Source organism: Cyclopterus lumpus, chromosome 16 (assembly GCF_009769545.1).
Source record: "Cyclopterus lumpus isolate fCycLum1 chromosome 16, fCycLum1.pri, whole genome shotgun sequence".
Classification (NCBI taxonomy): domain Eukaryota; kingdom Metazoa; phylum Chordata; class Actinopteri; order Perciformes; family Cyclopteridae; genus Cyclopterus; species Cyclopterus lumpus.
This window is the reverse complement of record NC_046981.1, coordinates 2,991,417-3,017,500: the sequence shown is the minus strand read 5'-3', so window position 1 is coordinate 3,017,500 and position 26,084 is coordinate 2,991,417. Positions and strand designations below refer to the sequence as shown.

General features: G+C 47.1%; 2 protein-coding genes across 4 annotated transcripts; both read left to right on the top strand.

Annotated features, from left to right (window-relative positions):
• Positions 1 to 674: 674 nt before the first annotated feature.
• On the top strand, positions 675 to 3,603 carry elp6 (elongator acetyltransferase complex subunit 6). Its single transcript, XM_034553550.1, has 7 exons — positions 675 to 976; positions 1,133 to 1,211; positions 1,310 to 1,380; positions 1,517 to 1,641; positions 1,750 to 1,957; positions 2,103 to 2,264; positions 2,814 to 3,603. The coding sequence occupies exons 1-7, from the start codon at positions 923 to 925 to the stop codon at positions 2,937 to 2,939; spliced, it is 825 nt and encodes a 274-aa protein (XP_034409441.1). The 5' UTR covers positions 675 to 922; the 3' UTR covers positions 2,940 to 3,603.
• A 53-nt stretch (positions 3,604 to 3,656) lies between these two features.
• Positions 3,657 to 26,080, top strand: scap (SREBF chaperone). 3 transcript variants are annotated; one of them, XR_004611263.1, is made up of 24 exons: positions 6,092 to 6,270; positions 7,749 to 7,949; positions 9,468 to 9,588; positions 9,765 to 9,922; positions 10,187 to 10,407; positions 11,416 to 11,521; positions 11,674 to 11,846; positions 12,352 to 12,478; positions 13,993 to 14,105; positions 14,229 to 14,323; positions 14,418 to 14,516; positions 14,996 to 15,208; positions 15,350 to 15,738; positions 16,227 to 16,376; positions 18,448 to 18,649; positions 18,805 to 18,920; positions 19,250 to 19,781; positions 20,022 to 20,107; positions 20,334 to 20,416; positions 21,431 to 21,597; positions 21,679 to 21,759; positions 22,064 to 22,270; positions 23,402 to 23,714; positions 23,889 to 26,080. XR_004611263.1 is itself a non-coding variant. In XM_034554192.1 (23 exons), exons 2-23 carry the CDS (start codon positions 7,828 to 7,830, stop codon positions 23,645 to 23,647), a joined length of 3,807 nt encoding a protein of 1,268 aa, XP_034410083.1. In that variant the 5' UTR covers positions 3,657 to 3,862; positions 7,749 to 7,827; the 3' UTR covers positions 23,648 to 23,852. The 3 variants fall into 3 exon arrangements, 2 of the variants coding, with proteins under 2 accessions (XP_034410083.1, XP_034410082.1); XM_034554192.1 differs by lacking the exons at positions 6,092 to 6,270; positions 23,889 to 26,080 and adding an exon at positions 3,657 to 3,862 and having other exon boundaries at positions 23,402 to 23,852; XM_034554191.1 differs by lacking the exon at positions 23,889 to 26,080 and having other exon boundaries at positions 4,782 to 6,270; positions 23,402 to 23,852.
• The last annotated feature ends 4 nt before the right edge of the window (positions 26,081 to 26,084 follow it).

The following is a 26,084-nucleotide window of genomic DNA, read 5'->3' as shown; positions in this document are numbered from 1 at the left end:
CGCTTGAAATATAACATAATAATAATAATAATATGACCCCCGGTTAGTGATGCTTGTGCAATGGAAGAAAAAAAAAGAAATGTCTAATTTATTCTTTTTTAAGTGTAAGATTTATGATGTACTGCATAAAGAAACAGGTTGTCAAGAGTCAGACATAAAAAAAAGAAGAATTCAAGCTATGCTTTAATGTTTTTTTAACATGTTTCCTAACATAAGGTAATAATAATGTCTACTTGGTCAATATGAAAGTGGTGGTGCTGACTCCATCCTTGCATGTAACTGTTATTTATAGTGACTCTAATAACATGCTTGTGTTACCTCAACTAGTACCATTGCCACTAATTACTCTGTAACAGTGTGCTGCCAATAGGAGGCAGTATCTCAACGTAATAAGGACGGAAACACGCCGAAGAAGTCGCCATGTGCACGCAAAGATCGTCTATAAAGATGGCATTACAGTAAGGTGTTTTGGGTTTTTGAAAAACAAACACGCATGAAAACTCACAATTCAGTCTCCAAAACGTGAGATTTTCATTTTGTTTTTCGTACCATCTTCTAGAATTAATAAAACAAACATACGGTGTTTGTTTATTTGGCAGCAAGACGCCGCTAACGGCTTCTCCGCGGCCCAAAAAGGACCGCTTCTCTGTGCAGAGTGAGACCTCCTGATTTTTAAAAATCCACTCGTCTTTGGTGACTAGCATGCGACTTGACGTTAGCACGGCAGCTAACGCTAATTACGAGGAAAGCAGTGAAACTGTGGAGGAAAAAATAAGAATATTTGACCCATAAATCAACAAAACGCGCTTTGAGATGAATCCCAGGGGACGACTTCTACTTCGTAACGTTATTTCATCTCGCTAACAACCCGTTTAGCCAGCTAACGTTGTATTATTTACAGCTAACAGGTTAAAAAGCAGCTATGTTTACAGAGCTCAACAGCATCTTGAACACCACTCCCGACAGCTTCACGCAGGTGAGGACTGAACGAGGCTAATGTGTCTGCTACGTTACTTATATTGAGCTGTAACACGCTGGAGGGGAGTTCCTGTAAACGTTAGTCGCAGAGTGATGACGACATATGTACTTTTACCACTTAAGTGTACGTTTAACGTCGCCTCGTTCTCTACAGGGGGACTTTATCCTGCTCTCCGACAGACAGAGTGATGCCTCTTTCCTTATTCACCACTTCCTGTCTTTGTATCTACGAGGTGAGTTATTTCCTGTCAATGTGAAGTATTAAAATAATGAGATAAAGTGTTAATTCCAAATACACAGCTGATGTCTCTCTCTTTCTTAAAATTCTCAGCACGCTGCAAAGTGTGGTTTCTGGGTCTGGTGCAGTCCTTCAATCATTACAGCGCAATAAGCCAGAGACTGGTGAGTCTGGTTAATTTGGTAAATACATAACGATTGGGACCCTGGTTCACTGGGTTGGGGTTTAGGTATGTTAGCCTGAAGCTCGGCGGTGACACTGAATGCGTGTCATCTGCTGTGTAACGTTGTGTTTTCTCAGGGTGTGAGCCTCACGCAAGCCAAGGAAAAGGGTCAGCTGGTGTTCTTGGAGGGACTGAACGAGTCGCTGTCGGTTTTGATTCCTCGAGAAGCCGACACGGGAAGTGAAGCCATGGGCTTCCTCAGGTACTAAACTAAAATAATCACATTTATTGTAGTAATGACACACATTTGCCAGTTTGACTCCTCTCTCTCTCTGATTATCTTCATCTCCCTCACGTCCTCCGTCTCCAGGGATCCTGCTGTCGGCCTGAAGAGTCTCTACGAGTTTGTCCGGACCAGTGCCACCAGTTCTGGCGGCGGGGAGCCGGAGCCGGAGGAGTGGGGGCCCCCGGTGCTGCTGGTGGACGACCTCAGCGTGCTGCTGAGTCTGGGGGCGAGCGTCGGCGCCGTGCTGGACTTCAGCCACTACTGCCGAGCCACCGTCTGCTCCCAGCTGCAGGTTAGACCCTCGCTGTACGAACACCATTTATTTGAGATGTAGGTGGAATTCCTCGGCGTGTGTTTAAAAAAAAAAAAAAAAAAAGGTTTTGGTGTGAAGCCGACGGCTCAAATAACGACTCCGTCTTTTTCCACCACGACCGCAGGGCAACGTGGTGATGCTGGCGCGCTGCGACGGGGAAGAAGAAGAGGAGGACGGAGACGACGGAGGCTCGGAGAGGCTTCTGAGGGGCCTGACCCACCAGTGTAGCCTCACTCTTCATGTACAGGGTCTCCCCACTGGCTACTGCAGGGACATACACGGGCAGGCGAGTGCGTTTGATTCACACACTTCACTTCAGAGACACACAGTCCAGGTGTACCTAGTGCTGCAATTAAAGACAATTTTAATGATTCAATAATCTATAATAATAATAATCAATAATAATTGAATATTAGAAAAAAAGTTGACTTTTGTCCAACCAAGTTTTTATAGAAGATTTGTTGTCTTTTATAAAAACTTTTGATCGGACAAAAGTCAATTTAAGCTTCTTTTTTTGGGCATTTTTGCTTAACAAATAATAATTTGGGGATCAGTCAATTGTTGAATTTGTTAGCTGTATTTTTTTTGGGATCCCCTGATTCATATATAATCGACTCCAGCACTACTTGATGAGCTTCACATATAGATGAAGAAAATGTACCTGCATTTGTGTTTACAAATATCACCAGTCATCATTACCTGCATCATAAAACAATGGTCGTTTTAGATTGTACCATTTTTAAAGTATTAATATCACAATATATTTCAAGGGATCAGCCTGAGGCGCACGCAAATATTCCACAATAAAGACGTAATTAGTGTTTCTCGTTCTCAGGTGGAGGTGTGCTGGAGGAGGAGACGAGGTGACGGGCGGTGCACGCAGAAGAAACTCTTTCAGTACAAGGTGCACGACAAAGGCGCCTCCTTCTTTGCTCCCGGGACGTCCAGCGCCGTTCTCTAGTTCCACCGTTAAAGCGGCCTCGTTTTTTTTTTTGTGCCTTTTTTGTCTCGTTTTACACACGGCAACTGACTGTTATGTTTTAATATCACCGGACAACGCACACACACACACACACACACGCGCTGGACTGTTTTCAGGGAGCCGGACAAATTCACCAACCGTCCTTTTTTACGTTTGGATGCTCGCCGCGGCGTCAACGACGCGCAGCCCCGGACGCCGGGGCGGTCTGCAGGAAGGACGCCGCCATCCTTCCTCTGAATCCCTGCCCGCTTCTCTTACTTTCACATATTCAATTAAGTGAAACGAGAAAAACAAAATGACAGTTGAGTTTTGATTCATCAGGCTGGTTTTGCTGAAGGTATGACTCGTGATGGCGAGTGGACATTAATGGACCGACTGATTCAGAATTGTTTATTTGCCAAGTACAACAAATAAGCGACCTCAAGGTGCACGTACAAGGAATTTGACAAGGTGAAAGGTGCGTAACAAAACATAGAAATAGAATAAAACAATAAACATTTAATTTAAGATAATAATTAAAATATATTGTTGACCAATAAACAAAAAGGGAGTGCTTGGTACATGAATAACTACATAATATGACTATTCTTACCACTGAATGGATTTTTGTTAGAGTAAAAATAAAAAAAATAATAAAGCGTAATGTGTTGTCATTCCCTGTGTGAACACTAGAGGTCGCGCTGTCCTCGCCCGTCACGCTGCCGGGTGAGAGGTCGGAGTGGAGCGGTGTCTCGCTCTCTCTGGGATTTAAGACAACCAGCATTTCTAAAAACGCTGCTCTTTGCACGTCGGCGTCCGAGGGACACGAGACATATCCCCCCAAAAAAGGAATAAACACCCTGGCTGCTCGTCAGCTTCACCGCAACAACTAAAACATCTGAGGATCTCCCAAGTTTGTCCAGGTGTGTGTGGAAGCTAACCCGTTAGCTCTAACTAGCTAGCGTTAGCTGTGTTGGGAGCGTGGGGGGCAGTTGGGGATTGTTTAATCACTCCTTAATGTTGAATAATGAGCGTTGTTGGAGCCACGAGCTGCTAGTTATCGCGACATTTTCAAATTGTTTCTCATCGCTGGTGAACATCGGGTTCACGCTGTTGTGTGTTAGCATGTTAGCTCACAAGGTGTCCGCAGGTGCAACGAAGGTAAAACGCTTGGAAGTGACGTCATGTTTGCGAGGAAGCATTTCGTCATCGCCGTGAACACGAGGAACGTGAATTTACACTCCGTGTTATTTTAAAGTATCTGGTTATTGAGTGAAACAACTGAAGCTAGTTAGCTAAGTTGCACACGTTAACTTTAGCTAGCGAGCTGCCGTCAGTGGGTTTTTGTTGTCGTTAATTCTAGAGGCGATACGTTTTTGTTTACTTTATTTCCACATTCGTGTGCGAGTATTAACTTTCGATAGAGCAAACGTTTTAAAATACATTATTATTGAATACAGCCTTCGGGAAACTGGTGACCAAAGTTAGCTGGCGAGCTGCTTTCACTAACGTCAGTTGGCGTCAGTTTACGGCAAGTTAACGCTTGACAGCAGATTCCATAAAAAAAGAAAATTAAGTTAATTTCAGTTAATTCAAATATTTGTTTAACGATAAAACTTAATATGTTAGGACATTATTTGCATAATAAGTGGGGTTTAAACCGTCATGTTAAACTATATGAATTGTTGTCAAACGTTTAAAAAAAAAAAAAAAAAATATATATATATATATATATATATATATATATGGTTTTAAAGGCCTTAACGTTCCTGAGCAATGCATTGTGGGTAATGTGAATAATAATGCCAATGTGACACCGAAGAGATTATTCAATCTGAGGTGATTCCTGTTATAAAGTAAACCCACACTTTTATTGATCATTTATTTAATCCGAGGCCCAATCCTCGAGGCCGCCGCCTGCTTGTTTCCTGGCAGGTGTTGTTGCCACAGGGTTGCATCAGCCCCATCACCACTTGGCTTGTGATTTATTTATTTATATATATATTTCACCCATGTGTGCAGTTCAACGTGGACTACATAGACAGTTTATTTACTTGTGCTGGAGAAAGATGCATACAAAAACAAAGTAGTTTTTCACAGATCAGATCTAAATCATCCCAGTGTGTCCTCATTTTCTTCTTCTTCCTCTAAATAATTTGTCAGTCAAACAGACTCGCCAGTTACACACGGCTCCCCGTTACAATACGGTTACTGATTGACAGGGCACACCAACCTGCTCCGGGTTGTAAAAGGCTGCGTTGCAGTAATCTTCGTACCTCATCCACGTCGAGCTCCTCTTTTACAGCGGGACTTAATCGGAGGAGCACGCTTTCACATTATGCAACCCGGTGGATTGAATCTGTGGAGAATGGACACAGCCTAAGAACTCTCTGGGATGGTTTCTTGGAATCCTACAGTAATTTACTGGAAGATATATTTATCAATAAGGCATGTCAATGCATTGGCTGATGCAGAAAGTAGCTGATATGCCAATGGGATCTCTAAATCATAGAGATGCTGTCGAGTTGAGCATTTTAGGGAGTTATGAAAAGAGGTAAGCCTGTTTTTTGTTTTTTTGTGGCTTTTATAACTCTTACCAGCCACCTAATTGAGAACTACAATCTCCCAAACTGACTTTTCTTTAGCTTGCAACGTGAATGTGCCTGTTATGTCTCTAGCTGTGTTTTTGTTTATATAGATGGTTTTTTGTTTGGATATCACACACACACACACACACACACTAACCCTAACCCTACCCATAGGCCCTGAGCCCAGCCTGTTGCGTTTCCGATCGGCTCAATCCCGGATTAGTTCACTGACGGAGACGCTGCTGAGCCTCTCGCTGCTCCACTAATGCAACCCCACAGCACGCAGTGAACTGGACAAACCGCAGAGAGAGGGAGGGAGAGGGGGAGAGAGAGAGAGAGAGCGATGGAGGCGTTCGCTGAAAGTTTTCCCTCGCGAGAAAGTGAGAAGGACCTGGCCCGAGAGTCGACCTTCCTCCGGAGACGGGCGAGCAGAGAGGGGGAGCGTCGCTTCAAAGCCTGTTTTGACATTCGCATGACATATTGTTTGCGAGCTTCCCAGGACGCCGCTGTCATAACTGTGTAGGGTATTTATAACGGCAGATCGAGAGACCTTCCCGGGGGGGAATGTTTCCGCTGCTCCCGGAAGGACGAGCCGAGCAGCCGCACACTCTGCCCGAATCCAGAGGGGAGCGCTACGTTAACCACAAGGCGCCGCCGAGGCTTAAAACAGCCGCCGGCGCAGCTGCTTTCAGGGGACGCAAACAGCCACGAGCCAGAGCGGTAACCTGGTCTCCCGTCGGCAGGTACGTCTTCTCAGAACCAGGTGGTAACGTGGCCGTGGGGGGACGGAGCTGCTGCGTTGCTGTGGTGTTTCTTTGGCGCGGTGGGTTGGCAAATAACGCGGCATCGCTCATTGACACCATGTGATGTAAGACGAAGGGCTCGGTGGAATGACCACAGCTGAGGTACGTGTGCCAGGGCGCGTAACCACAACACGCTGAGCCGGTCTGCTGAGTCAACAGACGGAGACGGCCAGGGGCCGAGATTGGGAATGGACGTCAGCAGGAGGAACAGACGTCTTTGATTGAAGGGATTTCACACGTCGCTGTACTGGGATCTTTTTTAACTGGGGAAACAAATGTTGAGGCTGCTGGCTTTTTTTCACGGAGCCGTGATGATGTGCAACGTGTAGTTTTATAGAGTCCACCTGGGAAGCAAATTCAGTATTATTATTAATGCAGTGGAATCATATTGGGGATGGTTTGTCGTTCTACAAAGCTCTTCTTAAATTGTTCAAAGCAACCAAATATGTGATTTAACTAGAGTTTGTAATCATGCAATGCAGAGTAGTGACACAGTGCATGGCGGTAAACTTTGTGTTTTAATGAAATCAGACAAATATTCTCACTATTGTCACATTGATATTAAACACTTATTGGAAAAAGCTGGCAATAGTGACTTTAAAAACTTTAACGATTAATCGATGGTCTAAAGAGTCTCATATTTTAGATCTGTGAAGATGTTCTGAGGATTAAATGATCCTTCTCCGTCTGTTTTCCTCCCTGAGTGGAAGTAACATGTCTAATAACAAAAAGGCCTTTTATCTGGTGGACCTGGTGGCTCTTTTGTCACGTCCGCTTGCTTCAGTCGGGCTGCCGAGCCGGAGTTGCATGAATGCGTCCGCACCTTCTTTTGGCTTTTGAATGAGCCGTGTGTTTTAAGTCATGTGACCCCCACACACACACACACACACGGCGCCTTTAGTCAGCAGCATGGTGGCCAGAGCGTGGAGTATGTTACGTGTCGAGGACAGAGCTTCACTTTAGGAACGGGCCTAAGTGCCGGTAGGTGTTTCCATGGAGATTTACGGCGGGATTTCACCCCGTGAGATGACAAGTTGGTTTAAAAAAATAAATTAAAAAAACGTACCCAAAGAGGTTTTAAAACAACGTGTTTCACATGTATGAACCACAGACTGGATGGAAGAAGTGGACGTAGTTTGTGGACCGATGTTTCTTTTTTGGCAACCAAAGTGACCATTATTTTAATCGTACGTTCTTTTCTTTAGGTTTATACAATTGTACTTTTAATACCTTTTTGAACTGGACAAAACAAGCTTTTCATACCTTTTTTTTAATCTTCCTAGTAACCCCCTAAAAAAAAGTACTTAATGAAGAACATACCTTTTTAATAGATTGTACACTATACCACAGATATCGTAGGTAAAAGTTTTTTTTTTTTTAGTATAAAAATATAAAGTGTTGTCGTCGTTTCCTCCCAGGTCCCTGGATGCCCCGCGGCGCACCGTCCTTGGCCGTGCAGTGCTTCCCAATGGCCGGAAGTTGACCCCGCCCACCAGGATGACGCTGCGCGAGCGGCTGAGAGAGAAGATCTCGGCGGCGTTCTACCGCCACGGGCTGCTGTGTGCCTCCTACCCGGTGCCCATCATCCTCTTCACCTCCGCCAGCATCCTCACCTGCTGGTAGGTGTTCTGTGATGTCGAATGCAAATTACCATAATTTAGGAAAGGTGTGTGTGTGTGTGTGTGTGTGTGTGTGTGTGTGTGTGTGTGTGTGTGTGTGTGTGTGTGTGTGTGTGTGTGTGTGTGTGTGTGTGTGTGTGTGTGTGTGTGTGTGTGTGTGTGTGTGTGTGTGTGTGTGTGTGTGTGTGTGTGTGTGTGTGTGTGTGTGTGTGTGTGTGTGTGTGTGTGTGTGTGTGTGTGTGTGTGTGTGTGTGTGTGTGTGTGTCAACCACAGACATAAGGAGTGTACGTAGTCATCGTGACGTCACCATTTTGAAGCCTGTAGTTCTGTGATCCATCTTGGATTGCGACCGTCGCCATGTTGGTTATTTGATTGAGTGACGCAGAGACACCGCAAAGGTCTCGGTTACCAGCAGCGACCCGTCAATCACCTTGTAGCCCCGCCCTAAAGCATAACCCTGCTTTATCCTCATCGGCTTCCCTCTGCAGAACCAGAAGTTAAACCAACACACACAGAGGGAGAGTCATTCTATTCTCTCCCAAGATTGACGTGAAGGTGTTGTCTTCTGTGAGGGATTGACAGTTGGGCTGGTGTTGGAATTTGACCTCTGACCCCTAAACCTTTTGTGGAGTACCTGCTTCTCAGTGCAGACTCCTTGGTATCGTGTGTGTGTGTAGACGGACCGAACTGAAGGGAGGGTGATCGGCCAGACAAGTAACCGGCTCAGCTCGTCCGAACTGGCCATCTGCGCACACACACACACGCACACAGCCCCCCCACGCCTACACCACAACACAAACACTCCCTTACCACACACACACACACATTTCTACTCTTGCTCAATCTCTGGTTCAAAAGGGAGGACACGGGTCAGAGAGTTGTTCCGAGTGGAACCAGCGGAGGCATTGTGAAACAATCTCGGCGATCCGAAACGCACACGTGCACCTGCTGCTGCTGCTGCTGCTGCGAGCTGTCCTCGCTGCACCTTGCAGCAGGGGGTGCAGAGCGAAAGGGCCGGACGGACGCCCGCCACTCTGGGTCGATGTGAAGGAAAGAAAAAAGAAGAGCTGGACGACTGTGGGACGTTAAAGGCACGGCCCCGAGCAGAGGGCTGTGAGAAAATGGCCCTTGTGAGAATGGGAGGCCTGTCCCTCCATCTGCCTGACAGGAGGGGGGCTGGCTGCGAACAAAAGAGGCCTTTGTGGAGTTACAGTGACCTTGCAGAGTGGGGGAGGGAGGGAGGGAGGGAGGAAAACACAGAAAGAGAGAGAGAAGTGAGGTTTCCATTGAAGCTGACAAGCACATTTGAAAGGAGCAAGTAATATCTGTGCTAACCAACAGTAGAAGGTGATAATGTTATGATCAATATCAGCAAATACTCCCCAGTGATCTCTCCAGGTAGCGCTTAATCTTTTGAGAAAAGCCGGAGGCCCAGGTGTCGGGTTCTCTCAAACTTTGAGAGGTTTTATTCATCCCCCCCCCCCCCCCCCCCCCCCCCCCCCCCTTCTCTCTCCTAGCTATCCGTTATTGAGGCTTCCCCTTCCCGGGACGGGTCCTGTGGAGTTCACCACGGGGGTGCGAGACTACAGCGTCCCTTCCCATGAGCCTCAGGGAGACCTCGGAGAACGGCCCGACTGGGTAAGGGAACCCTTTTTACCGTATATACATCCCAGAATCACTCTGCGTGCGGGTTCTGTGTGCAAAAGATGGAGGCTCATAAATACTGAAAGAACGGCTTACCTCCGTCTTAAAGCGACCGATTCAGTAGACAAACTGAGTGTGTGTGTGTGTGTGTGTTTGTGTGCGCGCTGCAGTACCGGGGTCCTCCGGTCGCCTACATCCAGCAGGTGTTGGTGAAGGCGTCGGTGTCTCCGTGGGACAGCAGCCTGGTGCCGGTGGACGTGTTTCGGTCGCCGCTGGGTCGAGCCTTCAGCCTGCTGGAGGAGATACGCAACCACGTCCACTCAGACGGGTAAACACACACACACACACACACACACAGACAGACACACACACGCGAACACGTGCTAAGAAGTTTAAAGTCCAGCCATGAACCCAAAACCTTTTCACCTTTGGACAAGAGAGAGAAAAACGCATGCTATCAGGGCTTTCTGTGAGATTCTAATTAGATTACATGTATCATCTGCTCAAACACTAATGAGCTTTTGTGAATGTCGTTCCTCTCACCTCCTCCCCTCTGTTCCTCACCTCCCCGTCTCCTCCTCCCTCCCACCAGCTCCGGGGTTCGCAGCCTGGAGACGCTGTGCCTCCAGGTGACGGACCTGTTCCCGGGGTTACGGCGGATGCAGTCGGTGCTGCCCGAGCACGGCTGCCTGCTCGTGTCGCCCGGCAACTACTGGCAGAACCAGCGGGAGCTGTTCGACCTGGACCCCGACCTCCTCAAGACCATCCAGAAACACGAGCCGAAGGGCCTGCACACCTCGGCCACGCTGCGAGGTAGGCGCACTGTCCCTTTAAGGCCGAGTTCACACATGTTTGTGACCCAGGAACGCTCTTTTGGTACACACACCCACGCCTTGACCCCGCGACACGGGTCGACATCGAGTGTCACGTGGACGCCCTCCTGAAGAGAGAACAGTTTAAAGCAGCTTGTTTTTAATGAGTCTTTGTCTCTCCGGCCATCTTGTTCTCTGCCGGCTCACCAAGACCTCCCAGTTAATGTCACGGGGGTCTTTAAGTCGGTCTACTCTGAGCCCCAGCAGGTTTTGACTGAATGTTGCGTTGGAGCTATAAAAACATGCTTTTTAAAGATGTTTATTATTGTATATTTTCCCAAGTTGGTGTAACTCTTCCTAGATTAAAACATGTATTTTAGTTTAGGTTTAGATTAGATTAGAATTTTATACACAGCGCTGTGACATCAGAGTAGCATATATAAAATGCCGTTTATTAACATACACTTATATTTTAGTGAATATATATTAAATAACTATTTTAATTGATGTTCATTTTAAATGTGCCTTCACGTACCCCCATTTGAGAACCAGGTTCACACCGAAGGTCAGTCAGACTAATGGATGACCAGCGCTCTCCATTACTTGGAAGCTGCAGCATGAATTTGGGCCCTTTTACTGTAATGTGCCTGTCGCAACAATTCGAACCTATCGACATATTGCACAATACATGGACATGAACTTTTTAGCTGACCTCAGTATTGCCCGAGGTGTTTACACCAGTTTAAGAATGTCAACATGTTGCCATAACAACCGGAAGGGTTTTCCTCACTGTTAAAACGAAGCCTATTAGAGTATTTTATGATATTGTTTTTACTGTGTGGTTTTTATTGAATTTATTTATTCAGATTTCTTTTTTCTCAGAATCTTTACGCAAGTGAATTAAAAGTAAAATTCACTTTTAAAAAGAGTGTTTATCGCGATTTTTTCGGGGGGAACCGCAAAATGTGTTTAAAAACGATTTGCGTGTGTGTGTGCGTTTGTGTTGCAGACCTGCTGTTTGGCGTCCCCGGGAAGTACACCGGGGTCAGCCACTACAACAGGAAGAGGGTGGTGACTTACACCATCACCGTTGTGCTGTCCAGCTACGATGCGAGGTGAGTTACACCTGCAGCACAAGAGGAAACACAAAAGGGCACTTTCACTGGGATTTTCCACATTTTCGAAATCACAAAATGTGAACCGAGCATTTTCATTTAGCTTGTATCTCTTTCTTTGTGTGTGTGTGTGTGTGTGTGTGTGTGTCCAGGTTCCTGGGCAGCCTGCGGGGCCGTCTGAAGCAGCTCCACCCGTCGGCCAACTGCAGCCTGAGAGACGACCACATGGTCCACGTCCACTTCAAAGAGGAGATCGGCATCGCCGAGCTCATCCCCCTCGTCACCACGTACATCATCCTATTCGCCTACATCTACTTCTCCACACGTCAGTCCGGCTTTTTTTTTTCAATTTAATTTTCATCTTTCGATGCATGCACACTAATTTGTCATCAAATGTACTTCCTTCTATGTTAATGCATTGAAGGAACGTTACGTAGCTACATCTTTACAATGTAGGAAGCTTTTTTTTTTAGGATTATAGTTTGAATGCAAAACCTTCACAGCTTAAAAAATAGTCACAGGAGCGAAAAACAAGAAGGTTCAAAAATAGGTTATTTAGAGAAATCCTGTTTCTTGGCCTACTGTTGGCTACGTCAAGTTCGTGTTTATTGTAGGAACAGATTTGGTGTTATTCATTCATTAATTAGAATCTGAAATCCTTCAGTTTGGCAACACTTAGACACCTTTTTATGAAAACACAGCTCAAGTAATAAACCCGGGTGATGAAGTAGTGAAAAGCCAGCTCATCATCTGACTTCATGGCTGAGAGCTCCGATAGTTAATGATTCTAACGGTCGTGTCTTCTTCTTCTTCTTCTTTCCTCCCTGCAGGTAAGATCGACATGGTGAAGTCCAAGTGGGGTCTGGCTCTGGCCGCCGTGGTGACGGTCCTCAGCTCCCTGCTCATGTCCGTGGGCCTCTGCACGCTGTTCGGCCTCACGCCCACGCTCAACGGAGGGTAGGAACGCACACTTTTTGTACACCTCCACCGGGGAGAACCGTGCAACTGTGTCGCTCGTGTGCACCTCTGCGTCGTGTTTGCGGTGGCCGGCCCGGGGCTGCGTTCAAGAGCCTTCTCGCGGTGGCCGGCCCGGGGCTGCGTTCAAGAGCCTTCTCGCGGTGGCCGGCCCGGGGCTGCGTTCAAGAGCCTTCTCGCGGTGGCCGGCCCGGGGCTGCGTTCAAGAGCCTTCTCGCGGTGGCCGGCCCGGGGCTGCGTTCAAGAGCCTTCTCGCGGTGGCCGGCCCGGGGCTGCGTTCAAGAGCCTCTCGCGGTGGCCGGCCCGGGGCTGCGTTCAAGAGCCTTCTCGCGGTGGCCGGCCCAGGGCTGCGTTCAAGAGCCTTCTCGCGGTCGCATGCGACTCTCGTTTTTCTCAAAAACAAACCATAATCTTTCATCTATCGAACACTTCCTGCAAGATTAATGACGTTCCCTGCTAAACCGAGATGGTAGACTTAATAAACATTGGACCGGCTCATGTTGGCATTGTTGGCATTCAGGTCAAAGTGCAGCCTCGCGGCGCTGCTAACCCGGTTGGAGACTCTTTGTCTCCAATGGGTAGAAACAGCAGTCATTTTTAACCAGACTGACTGTAGTGGAAACCAAAACCACTGACCATAAACAATCTATTTCAAACGTGTATTTACTGGAGGTCACAGAAGAAGAATTAAGCTTCTTGTTCTCTGCTGTCGACGTTCAAATGTCTCCTGTTAATATTTACTGCCCCAACAAGACAGTTACAGTTACATCATTATCTCTTATCTGAATTCCTGAAAGACAAGGACAGGGCCACGAAAACACACGTACACACACATTCTGGCTTATTGACTTCCCACTTCCTCTGCATTGATTTTTACATGAATTTGTGTTAATGTTTACACAGGGAAAGGTCTGTGGGTTGGTATGGATGAAGGAGAATGGACCTCCACGGGGAGGGGGAGGGAGGGAGGGGGATTGTCGCCGTAGCGATATTGACATTTAATGGTTGAAAGCAGACTTTGTGGCGTGACCACCGCACGCTGTTGCCCAACCGCACCGTCGATCCACACCAAGTCTGTTTGAATAAATCATAACCAAGATGTATGCACGCCAGCTACTCCACATAGAGGGCTCCTGATAAAGTGCTGAAGAGAGTGTGTGTGTGTGTGTGTGTGTGTGTGTGTTGCTGAAATGCGTCTGATGTAACATGCAGAGCTGTTGGCTCTTCTGTGACCCAGTTATGTACACTTCTACAGTACAAGCTTAACACTATACTCTCAAACTAATCTCTCTCTGGAGGGTGGAGGAGGGGGGGGGGTAGTTTGGACTTGTGTGTGTGGGGGGGAAGGAGGTATCATGCTAAAATGGCAACATGCTTATCGTATGCAGACCAGTGGCATCGTGGTGTAGGTCACTGATCCTGGGTCAGAGCCCCAAAACATGTGAAAATCAAATGTTCATTGTGTTTTAATGATTTCATTGTTTTTCTGCCTGCAGGGAGATCTTTCCTTACCTGGTGGTGGTGATCGGCCTGGAGAACGTCTTGGTCCTCACCAAGTCCGTGGTGTCCACCCCCGTCGACCTCGAGGTCAAACTCCGCATCGCTCAGGGTAAGGACAGTGTGTGTGTGTGTGTGTGTGTATGTGTGTGTGTGTGTGTGTGTGTGTGTGTGTGTGTGTGTTCAGGTACAGCAACACTTCCCAACCCCATTCTTTTCTTTTTCTTTTCTCCAGGTCTTAGTAATGAGAGCTGGTCTATCATGAAGAACATGGCCACTGAGCTGTGCATCATCCTCATTGGATACTTCACCCTGGTGCCGGCTATCCAGGTAACACATCGGCAAAAACAAAAGTATTTTAAATAATAGTTTACATAAACATAAATAATGTTTCATATACTGTCCTTGTCCCCGTTCGCTGTAGGAGTTCTGTCTGTTCGCTGTGGTCGGGCTGGTGTCGGACTTCTTCCTGCAGATGTTCTTCTTCACCACGGTGCTGTCTATAGACATCCGACGCATGGAGGTGAGAACTCTTATTTTATATATATATATATATATATATATATATATATATATATATACACACGCACGCCCCCCCGTTGACTCACAAGTGTCCTCGACTGGGGACATCAACAGTTATATTTATATTTTTTATATTTTTATAAACATAAATATTTTTATATAGAATATAAATACATATAGTTATGTAAATATATATATATATATATTTTTTATTTGTATTTTTATATATAAATATTTATGGAAATATATTTATGTACATTTATATATAATATATATATATTTTTATAAATATTTATGTACATATATTTATGTACATTTATATATAATATATATATTTTTTTATAAATATTTATGTACATATATTTATGTACATTTATATATAATATAATTAATATTATTTATTATTTTCTTTTTGTTAGATTATCCGTTTACGCAGTTTCTAAGATGTGTAAATCTTTTCAACCCTTCCCCTAACCACAGCTGGCGGATTTGAACCGCCGGCTGCCGGCCGAAGCGGGTCTGCCGCCACCCAAGCCGGGCCCGCTGCGTATCCGGGAGGTGCCCCCTCCCCCGCGGCCCTCCCCCCACACGATCACCCTGCAGACCCCGGCCTTCAGGAACCTCCGGCTCCCCAAGAGGCTGCGCGTGGTGTACTTCCTGGCCCGCACGCGCCTGGCTCAGCGCATCATCATGGTGAGAAGGGGGTGCGATTGAGACCACATCGACGTGGGTCGACCGAAGACCGCATCCGAAAAGTAGCATAAAATCATTTTAAATCATGAAAATGAGCAGAAATCTCATCCCCGCCGTCTTCCCCGTCTGCTTCATCTCCAGGTCGGCACGGTTATCTGGATCGGCATCCTCGTCTACACCGACCCGGCCGGGATACGCACCTACCTGGCCGCGCAGGTGTCCGAGCAAAGCCCCCTGGGAGATCCCGGAGGAGGCGGCCTGGCCCCTCACCTCGGGGTGGCGCCCGTCTTTCGTGGAGGCGATCCCACCAGCGCCCTCAGCATCCACCCGCCGCCGGATCCCACTCCCGTACCCGAGAACCAGTCACAGGGCCACCACGGCGCCGCTCAGGCGGGGCCCCTCCCCCAGGCTTCGCCCCCCGCCGTGCCCCAGATCACCTGGGGAGCGGAGGACGAGGAGGGCTGGAGGAGGCTCTCCTTCAGGCACTGGCCGTCGCTCTTCAGCTACTACAACATCACTTTAGCCAAGAGGTGAGTTTACTCTGGAATAACTAGTTTAGGAATTCAGTCCTTTACCCACTAAAATGGACTTGAATACGATGTTGAGCAGACATCAGTTATCAGACTTAATCAACACGTTAAAATCTAATTTTTATATATATATATATATATATATATATATATATATATATATATATTTTTTTTTAAATATATATATATATATATTTTTTAAAAAATATATTTCTATATATATATTTTTTATATTTATATATATATATATATATTTTTTTTACATATATATATATATATATATATATATATATATTTATATATATTTTTATATTATATATATGACACAAAAAAGAGATTTTCTAATCTCAAGTTGTCCTCCTGGTTAAATATAAAAATATTAAATTGTATTGTGTTCAAGTCCCCCACGTAAAGATGCCTCCTGGAGAACCCATCGGGTTATTTTTTTACGACCTACATTAATGTCGTTACTGGACGTCTCTCTTCAGGTACATCAGCATCCTGCCCGTCATTCCCGTCACCGTTCACCTGAGTCCTCAAGAGGCCATCGAGACGCGTCACCCTCAGGACACGAGGCACCCCCCTCCATCCATCCCCAAGGTGTCTGCAGATCTACAGACAGACCTCACCCTCTACAAGTCAGTACACACACACACACACACACACTGAGCTAAATGCATTGGTTTTAATAGCTCAACAGAAGGTTATTCAACAGTAAAGTAAGGTTGGATAATTATTTCTTTTGTTTCTTTCACTTTTTGGGGTTTTTAGAAAAATAAAAACAAGAACAGCACCGCATTTACACATGCTAACAAATAAAAATAAAAAATATATATATACATATACGATAAAGAATAACAGTAAGTAGTTGTCTGGAAACAATTCTAAGATATTAATATACATTTTGATGACACTGTTGGTTTCTTGGGCTCGTTAAATATTGCGCAATGCAATTATTTCTTATTGTGTCGTTAGTTGTGATAGCGACACAAACACCGCGCTGTTGAGTTGGCACAGTGCCTGTAAAAGTATCCCGTTTGGACTTTTTATTGTTTTATAACATCGAATCTCTCGTTTAGTTTCTCTTTTTTTATTTTGAGTCTGCAGCTGGTTAAAGAAACACACACACACACACACACACACACACACACACACACACACACAGACTAGTGTGTCCTCGTCCTTGGGCCTTTCCACCAGGGTGTCATTGAACCGATTGCACGGTGGACATTGAAACCTTTTTGTTTAAGCCTCTTCTGCATTGACTATAATAGAATCCGATGACTAGAAATATAGTAAAATACATTTTTTCTTTGACTAAATAAAGAAAACAGCTGACAAGATCACGGCCATGTTGTGCATGTTCTGGTGTTGTGTTGAACGACGAGCCCCGTTAGCCCCCTTAGCCCCGTTAGCCCATTTAGCTCCGTTATCCCCGTTAGCCCATTTAGCCCCGTTAGCCCATTCAGCTTCCAGGAGAAGAGATTAAAGGAGAAGCTGCGTCTTTTTTAGTTTTTTATGAATGCGTGAAGTGCACCGTGTCAAGTGTCACCCCACTTGATTGTTAGCTTATCTAAAATGGAGACAAAGGAAAGGGAGCGTCGTCTCTCTCTCCCCGAGAGGAGCAGCCTGGCCGACTGGCGTCTTAAAAAGCGTCTTCTGGTTTGCGATGTGACGGCCGAGAGGAAGACGTGGAGAAACTGAAATATACTGAAATATATTTAGTTCTGTAGCTTTTCCTTTGACGACGCGGGACAACGTAGAGAAATGCAGTTCAACCTTGTATTTTATGTGATGAAATGTTGCGTGAACTGCAGAAAACACACACACACCCACACACACCCACACACACACTAATAACACCGGGTCCTGACTTTAGCTCTCGCTGTGCTGTGTTGCGTAACGCGTTGTCACCTTGAGGAAGAAGGAAGGCAGAGTTCTTTTCGTTTCATCTTTTGGACGGCAGATAAAAAAAAGGGCTGTAATCAGCTGGGGTCAGGGGTCAGGGTCGTGACCTTCACAGCGGGGAAGTGGCAGCTCAGTGGGATCGAGAGAAAGTTGCAACGCGGACGACGGGAGAAAAGAAAACTCTCTGTTGCGTCATCGCTGCCGGCATCAACACCCGCCTGCATTAGCATTAAGTTTGACAGGAAGAATCTTTAATAAATAATGAATTCCTCTAATTCAACAATGAGCTTAAAGGGTTCACCCCCCCGAAAAAAAAAAGCACATTTGCACCTCCTTATAGATAGATATTGTTTTGGAGACGTCTGCCTCCTCGTTAATATAATTAACCAATAAAATCATCGACTTTCTTTCAAAACATCCGCACTGTTTAACACTAATCACCCCCAAGTTATATGAAACTAAGATATATATATATATAAACTTAAGATTCATTCTTTAATGCACAGCTCTTGTTTTTGAGCGCTATATTCTGCTCTGTTTAAAAATATATATATTCTTATTATAATCGGCATATTACTCTATAAACTAAATGATATTTAGCTGCATTTCCATCACTATTATAAATAAAATTATAAAAAATAAAAAAAAGTAGATTATAAATAAAGTTGCCGACCGGAAAGTATCCGTAGATTATTGTTAAAAATACTAATTAAATATACAAATCTGGCCACTGGTTGCACTGGGAACCTTTGAACCGGTGTACGCTGTCTGACTCCTCCTTTGCCCCGCCCCCTTTTCCAGGGTGGCCGCTCTGGGCCTGGCGGCCGGCGTCCTGCTGGTTCTGCTGCTCTTCTGCCTCTACCGGGTCCTCTGCCCGCGGAACTACGGGCAGAACGGCGTCGCTCACGGGCGCCGGCGCCGAGGCGACCTGCCCTGCGACGACTACGGCTACTCGCCGCCCGTCAGCGAGATCTCGCCGCTGCTGCTGAGGGGCCACAGCATGGTGAGGACGGACTCCAATTTTTTAAATTGTAATAAAAGATCTGCTCGTGACTATTATTAGTAGCACCTAAACTATGGAGGGCGCCCCCTACAGCCCGGCGAGTCTGTGGATTCTTTTTAAAGTTTTTTTATTTTGGTTGTGTTTCCGTCTCTCAGGACATCGAGTGTTTGGCCAGCGACGGGATGCTGCTGGCCAGCTGCTGCCTGGCCGGACAGATTCGGGTTTGGGACACTCAGACCGGCGACTGTTTGACCGTCATCCCGAACGAGGGGTGAGCGTTTTTTTAATTTTTTTTTATTTAAACCTCCTGCTTTTTAAATTTTAGCCCCATGTGTGGAGTTTAAAAATAATCTGAAATGGCCAATCGTTTTTACATAAACCTCAGAACATAAACATCTTTGAGTGACTTTCTTTCTGTTGTTTTTAGTTTTTAATTTGTTCTGAGCAGGAAGTTTGACATGTTACGGAAAAATTAACTCGTCTCTGGTGCTCAAACTGAGATAATGACACCGTGACATGACCTGAAACAATGCTAATAATAATAATAATGATAATAATAAACATCTCAACATCTCCACCCCCCCCCCGTTTCCCCCTCAGGCTCCGACGGAGCAGCAGCAGCAATGGCTGCTGGGAGCAGTGGGACGGCGGTTACGGCGCCGCGGAGTCGGGGCTCCTCGGCCCCGAGACCCTCGGCCCCGCTTGCGAGGAGGAGGGGGGAGGCGGCTACCCGCTGAGGCGCCGCACCGCCCCCACGTGGCCGACCCTGTTCAACGACCAGCCCGACCTCACCCCGCTCATCGACACCAACTTCGCCTCCCAGCCCCCGTCCCACCTCTGCACGCCGCCCCGGCACGGTTTCGACTTCGGGGGTCTGGTGGAGCGCGCCTACATGGAGCACGAGGCCCCCTCGCCGTCCGCCTACCCCTCGCCTTCCTCCGCCTCCTCCTCGCCGCCCTCGGGCGCTCAGCCCCACAGGCGACCCAGCTTAGGGGACGCGGCCGCCTTCTCGGCCCAGGACAGAGCCTCGGCGGCGGGGACGCAGGCGGCGGCGGACGGGGAGAGCTCCGTCTGGGCCCTGGAGCTCAGAGGCAATCTGATCGCTGCCGGGCGGAGCAGCGGAAAACTGGAGGTGGGTCAGAATCTAGACGTTATCGTCTTATTCCTCTTGGTTTTCATCACGTCACGGCGACCAAATGTTTATTTAATACACATTCCGTCAAAGTTTCAGTGCCCAATAGATATTTTAAGTCGTATTGTAGTGATTTGATGAATATGCATCCGCTACTAAGAGATACTTCTTCCCTGGTAAAGACTAAAACATTAATTTAAATGCATAAACATGTAAAGTCGATGACCCCTCTGGTTCCAGCTGTGGGATGCAGTCGAAGGGTCGCTCCGCTGCGTCAATGAAGACGGAGGGTCCGGGATCACGGCGCTCGCCTTCCTCAACAACAGGTGAAACCTTTTTTTCTTTTATTTTTTGTTGCAGGTGTTTATTGACCTGGAGCAGAAAATAAATGTGGTAAATTATTATTCTGATAATCTCTAATCGCGAGGTTGATTTTATTCAGTTTCTGTAAGAACGCGTCATTCATTCATTGCCCCCTTTTCTAGTTGTCTTGTTCTTTTTATTTATTTTAAACGCGTGACATTTATCCTCCATGTTTTTTGTCCTCCCCAGAATCGTCGCGGCTCGGCTGAACGGGTCTCTGGACTTCTTCACGGTGGAGATAAACAAACCTCTGGGTCTGCTGCAGTACAGAGGTGAGCCGCAACAATAACAATACACAAGATGTTCACAACCGTGAAGGAAGTACGCGCAGCAATAGACTGAAACGTCTTTATTTTATACACAACGTGTGAACCAGAGCTGCAACAATTAGGGGACTACAATAAAATATAAAATTATAGTATAAATACTATAATAATAATAATATAAATAGAATAAAATACAACTTTATTCTTAAAGCACAAACTACAAGACAAACTACGGTTAAACAGGTTTTTTTATCGTATGGATTGTTTTGTTTTTTTATTGTTTTATCTATTGAGCCAAGTTCTAAAATAAATAAAGATGACATAACAGGGTTATTAAGAAGCTTGGAACAACCAGAAGGTACCTTTTTAAAGAAGATCTTCCTCCTCTTCCTTTTTCTTTCATCCTCCTCCTCCTCTTCATTCTCCTCCCTTCTCTCCTCCTCTTCCTCCCTCCTCCTCGCTCCCTCCTCCTCGCTCCTCTTCCTACCTCCTCCTCCTCCTCCTCCTCGCTCCTCCTCCTCCTCCCTCCCTCCCTCCTCCTCTTCCTCCCTCCTCCTCGCTCCTCTTCCTACCTCCTCCTCGCTCCTCCTCTCCCTCTCTCTCTCCTCCTCTTCCTCCTCCTCCTTCTTCCTCCCTTCTCTCCTCCTCCTTCCTCCCTTCTCTTCTCCTCCTCCTTCTTCCTCCCTTCTCTTCTCCTCTTCCTCCCTCCTCTTCCTCTCCCTCTCTCTCCTCCTCTTCCTCCTCCTCTTCTTCCTCCCTTCTCTCTCTCCTCCTCTTCCTCCTCCTACTTCTTCCTCCCTTCTCTCGGCATCACCTCCCTGTAACTCTCATCCTCCTCCTCTAACTCTCCCTCCTCCTCCTCCTCCTCCTCCTCCTCCTACTTCTTCCTCCCTTCTCTCCTCCTCCCCTCCCTCTCTCTCCTCCTCCTCCTCCTCCTCCTTCCTCCTCCTACTTCTTCCTCCCTTCTCTCCTCCTCCCCTCCCTCTCTCCCTCCTCCTCCTCCTCCTCCTCCTCCTCCAGGTGCCCCCGGGCGGGGCAGCGTGCCTCCCTCTCCCTGTTACAGCAGCGAGGACGTGATCAGCTGCCAGCTGACGCGCTCGGTCCAGTGCGCCCACCAGAAGCCGATCACGGTGCTGCGAGCGGCCGCCGGGCGAGTCGTCACCGGCAGCCAGGACCACACCGTCCGGGTAACGACTGTCTGATGTAGAACCGCATGTTAAAGATCTGATGGCGTGAAGATGATCCTCATGCGTTGTTCCTCTGTTCAGGTTTACCGTCTGGAGGACTCGTGCTGCCTCTTCACTCTGCAGGGTCACTCTGGAGGGATCACAGCCATCTACATAGACCAGGTCCTGCTCATAAACCCTCACAGCACAGCATTGAGTTCCAGTTCCACATTGAGCTAACTTTGGCTAACGGCATTAGCATTGTCGTTGTTGGCATTATTTGTTTACGATATTTTTCAACATGCTATACCGTGAGCTTTTCACCATTTTTTTAATTTTTATTTAAAAAATGTTCAAAAAATGTGCCGTGTTCCGTAAAACGTCATCAAAACGTCAAAAGAAGTCTCATAATGCCACCGAAGTGTATTAATATTAATTAATATGTATATATACATATTCATTAATAAGTATATATATATATCCCCAGACGATGGTTCTGGCGAGCGGCGGTCAAGACGGCGCCATCTGCCTGTGGGACGTCCTGACGGGGAGTCGCGTCAGCCATGTTTACGGTCACCGCGGCGACGTCACGTCGCTCGTCTGCACCATCTCTTGCGTCATCAGCTCGGGGCTGGATGACCTCATCTGTATCTGGGACCGCAGCACCGGGATCAAGCTCTACTCCATACAGCAGGTACTGGACTTGACTCTGGACCCCCCAGCAACACCAGTACTCAAGCTCTCTCTCTCTTACTCTCTCGCTCTTTCTCTATCTCTCTCCCCCTCTTACTTTTTCTCCCCCTCTTACACTCACTATCTTACACTCTCTCACCCCCCTCTCTCCCTTTTACTCTCTCCCCCATCTTAATCTCTCTCTCTCCCCCTCTTACACTCTCTCTCTTACTCTCTCCCCTCTCTCTCTCCCCACCCCTCTCTCCCCCCCCTCTCTCTCGCTCCCCCCCTTTCTCTCTCTTACACTCTCTATTACACTCCCCCCTCTCTCTCTCCCCCCCTCTTACACTCTCTCGCTCTCGCTCTCTTCCCCTTTTACACTCTCTCTTACTCTCCCCCCTCTCTCTCTCCTCTCTCTCTCTCCCCCTCTTACTCTCCCCCCCCCCTCTCTCTGCCCCTCTCTCTCTCTCCCCCTCTTACACTCTCTCTCTTACTCTCTCCCCACCCCTCTCTCCCCCCCCTCTCTCTCGCTCCCCCCCTTTCTCTCTCTTACACTCTCTATTACACTCCCCCCTCTCTCTCTCCCCCCCTCTTACACTCTCTCGCTCTCGCTCTCTTCCCCTTTTACACTCTCTCTTACTCTCCCCCCTCTCTCTCTCTCTCCTCTCTCTCTCCCCCTCTTACTCTCCCCCCCCCTCTCTCTGCCCCTCTCTCTCTCTCCCCCTCTTACACTGTCTCTCTTACTCTCCCCCCCTCTCTCTCTCCCCCTCTTACACTGTCTCTCTCTCTCTCTCCCCCCCTCTCTCTCTCCCCCTCTTACACTGTCTCTCTTACTCTCTCTCTCTCTCCCCCTCTTACACTGTCTCTCTTACTCTCTCCCCCCCCCCCCTCTTACACTCCCCCCCCCCCCTCTCTCCCCCTCTCTCTCTCCCCCCCTCTCTCTCTCTCCCCCTCTCCCCCTCTTACACTGTCTCTCTTACTCTCTCTCTCCCCCTCTCTCTCTCCCCCTCTTACTCTCTCTCCCCCTCTCTCTCTCCCCCCCCTCTCTCTCTCTCTCTCCCCCTCTTACACTGTCTCTCTTACTCTCTCTCCCCCCCTCTCTCTCTCCCCCTCTTACACTGTCTCTCTCTCTCTCTCCCCCCCCTCTCCCCAGGAGGTGGGTTGCGGGGCCAGCCTGGGCGTGATCTCCGAGTCCCTCCTGGTGACGGGGGGCCAGGGCTGCGTGTCCTTCTGGGACCTGAACTTCGGCGACCTGCTGCAGACGGTGTACCTCGGCCAGAGCAGCGACGGCCAGGGCGTCCGGCAGCTGCTGGTGCTCGACAACGCCGCCATCATCTGTGACTTTGGCAGCGAGCTCAGCCTGGTGTACGTGCCCTCGGTGCTGGAGAAACTGGACTGAGGAGGGGGGGGAGGGGGCAAAAGAACATCCTTTTACCCGTTCATCACGTCGACCCCCCCCCTCTTTTCGTTTTCCTTCTGACACCCAGAGGAGACACGAGGTCGAGACCGGTTTCCATGTGCACACAAAGCTCTTTAAAGTACAAGCCTGGATGTAATGAGCGGAGGACTGATTGTGCAACCTGCTGCATCGGAGGGGGGGAGGAGCAGGGGGGGGGGGGGGGGTTGACGACGACGACGACGACGACGACCCTTTGATCCCCAATCGGTGACATTTAGGAGTTCAAGAAAAGCTGGATGCGTCTCACTCGGAGGAGCCGCCTGTGCTTTTCCTTTTTTTGTTGTTTTTATTACGTGTGTTTGTTGTTGTTGTTGTGGCTCTGCCCTCTATGCTGCTTATACGGGTGGGGCCTCACTGTGACCCCCCCCACCCGCCCAGAGAGGAAGATAAAACTCCCTTTTTCCTTTTTTTTTCTTTTATATTCCTGCTGCCTCTTTCGCTCAAACAGCAAAGTGCAGCCACAGCGAAGCTCTCCGGGCCCCACGGCCATGAGTGTGCGAGAGTGTGCGAGAGTGTGCGAGAGTGTGTGTGTGTGTGTGTGTGTGTGTGTGTGTGTGTGTGTGTGTGTGTGTGTGTGTGTGTGAGAGAGAGAGAGAGAGGCCCTTTTATGGCATAACACTGCTGAGAACAAAAACTGGTTATGTGTGTGTGTGAGGGAGAACTGATGATTACTGTACAAAGTAAACCTGTTTTTATAATGTATAATTCTATTATTTATTAGCGATACCTTTTTTTTTCTTCTTTTTTTTAATAACGGTTTGTTTGAGTGGCTGATCCCGGCTTTTAAAGGAGACTATAACAAAGTGGAGTTAATTAAATGTAAGATGATGATTATCTATTCGGGGGGGAGTTGGTTATAAAGCGATTTTACTTGTGAAGTTGAACTGGAAACACTGAAGTGTTTGTGATGGGTTTTGGGTTTCTTTGGGGGGGGGGGGGGGGGCTGTAGCAAGAAAAGGGCGCCTCCTTTGTATCCCGACCTCTGACCTCTGGGGGTTACTGATGCTGTACGAGCCCCCCCCCCCACATGCTACACCTTCATCAGGCTACCTCCGTTTTTCTAAACTGCTTGAATTTTGGATGAGAATACTGACGCAGTTCTGCACAGGCCGTCGTCATGTTTACATTGGCTGTCGTATTGTTTGAATAACTTGTGCCCTTTTTAGAGATTTTAATTTTAATTTTTTTTTAAACTGCTGTTGCTGGTTCACCTCTAAACTGTTTTTTCCCCCCCGAGATCTGACTAAAGTGAAGTTAACGTTCTTTATGCAGCCAGACGGGGAGGAATGTGAAGGAACAGGCGGCTAGTGTGTCCTCTCGTCTGGTGTCTCTTTTAAAATCATGTTTTATGCACCTCGGCTAATAATACATTATATATACATATATATACATACACAGATGCTTTTATTGTGCTCAATTGTTCTAAGACGATGTTGCATTTTTTTATTTTTTTTATTTCCGAGTCAATTAGAGCTAACCGATTAATTCATAAAACCTTTCACACCTTGTCGGGAACAAGCAAAACTAAAAAATGGCCTCCGATGCGGCTTTAAACGCCGCACCAGGTTTAGGGCGCACTGATCTGACGTCAGTTATTAAGAACGACCCGACGTGTGCACTGAGGAACGTTACGGTGCGTTCAGGGGTCTTATCGGTAACAACGGTATCGGAACAACTCGTGAGGTGCTTGTGGAAAAAGTTTTTATTTATTAAAAATGTTGCACACGATTCTATTCATAAGTGGTTTATAATTTAATTGGGCGGATGCATAATTTAAGTCTGATTAAGAAGCTTCATTGAAACTCTTTGAGGTTTTACAACCGATACGTTTGGGCTCATTAATCGTTTCTTCATTCACGGCTCGTTAAGAGATGAAATGGAGACTTAATTGCTACTGAAACGTTTTTAACTCTAAAGTAATAAAACTAACAGTCAGTTGTGGGGCCGTGTGATCCCTCGTTTAACCTTTGACCCCGAACACCTGCTGAAAGAATGTAAAACTTCAGGTCCCTGAACCCCCCACAGAATGTATTTTCCTCCCAAATCACCCGTCGTCTGCTGAATGTCGTGACGAACAAATCCATTAAACTAAACGCCGACTAAATATCCTTCACGGTATCGCGACACTAATTAAAATGCACTCGTTAACCAGGTTTCATGTAGTTTAGGAAGCTTTAGTCTCGTCTGGAAGGTTTTATTTTTCTCGCAACGTGAATTTGATTTACAGATGTTTGACATTTTGGTGAAGATGCTGAAAATTAGAGCCGGAAACGGAGGTCTAGAGGTCCTGCAGGTAACCTAGTTACCGTTTTGTAACACACACACAAGCGCAAGACTTTGTACTAATTTTCAAAATAAAAGAGGCTTTGATACTACA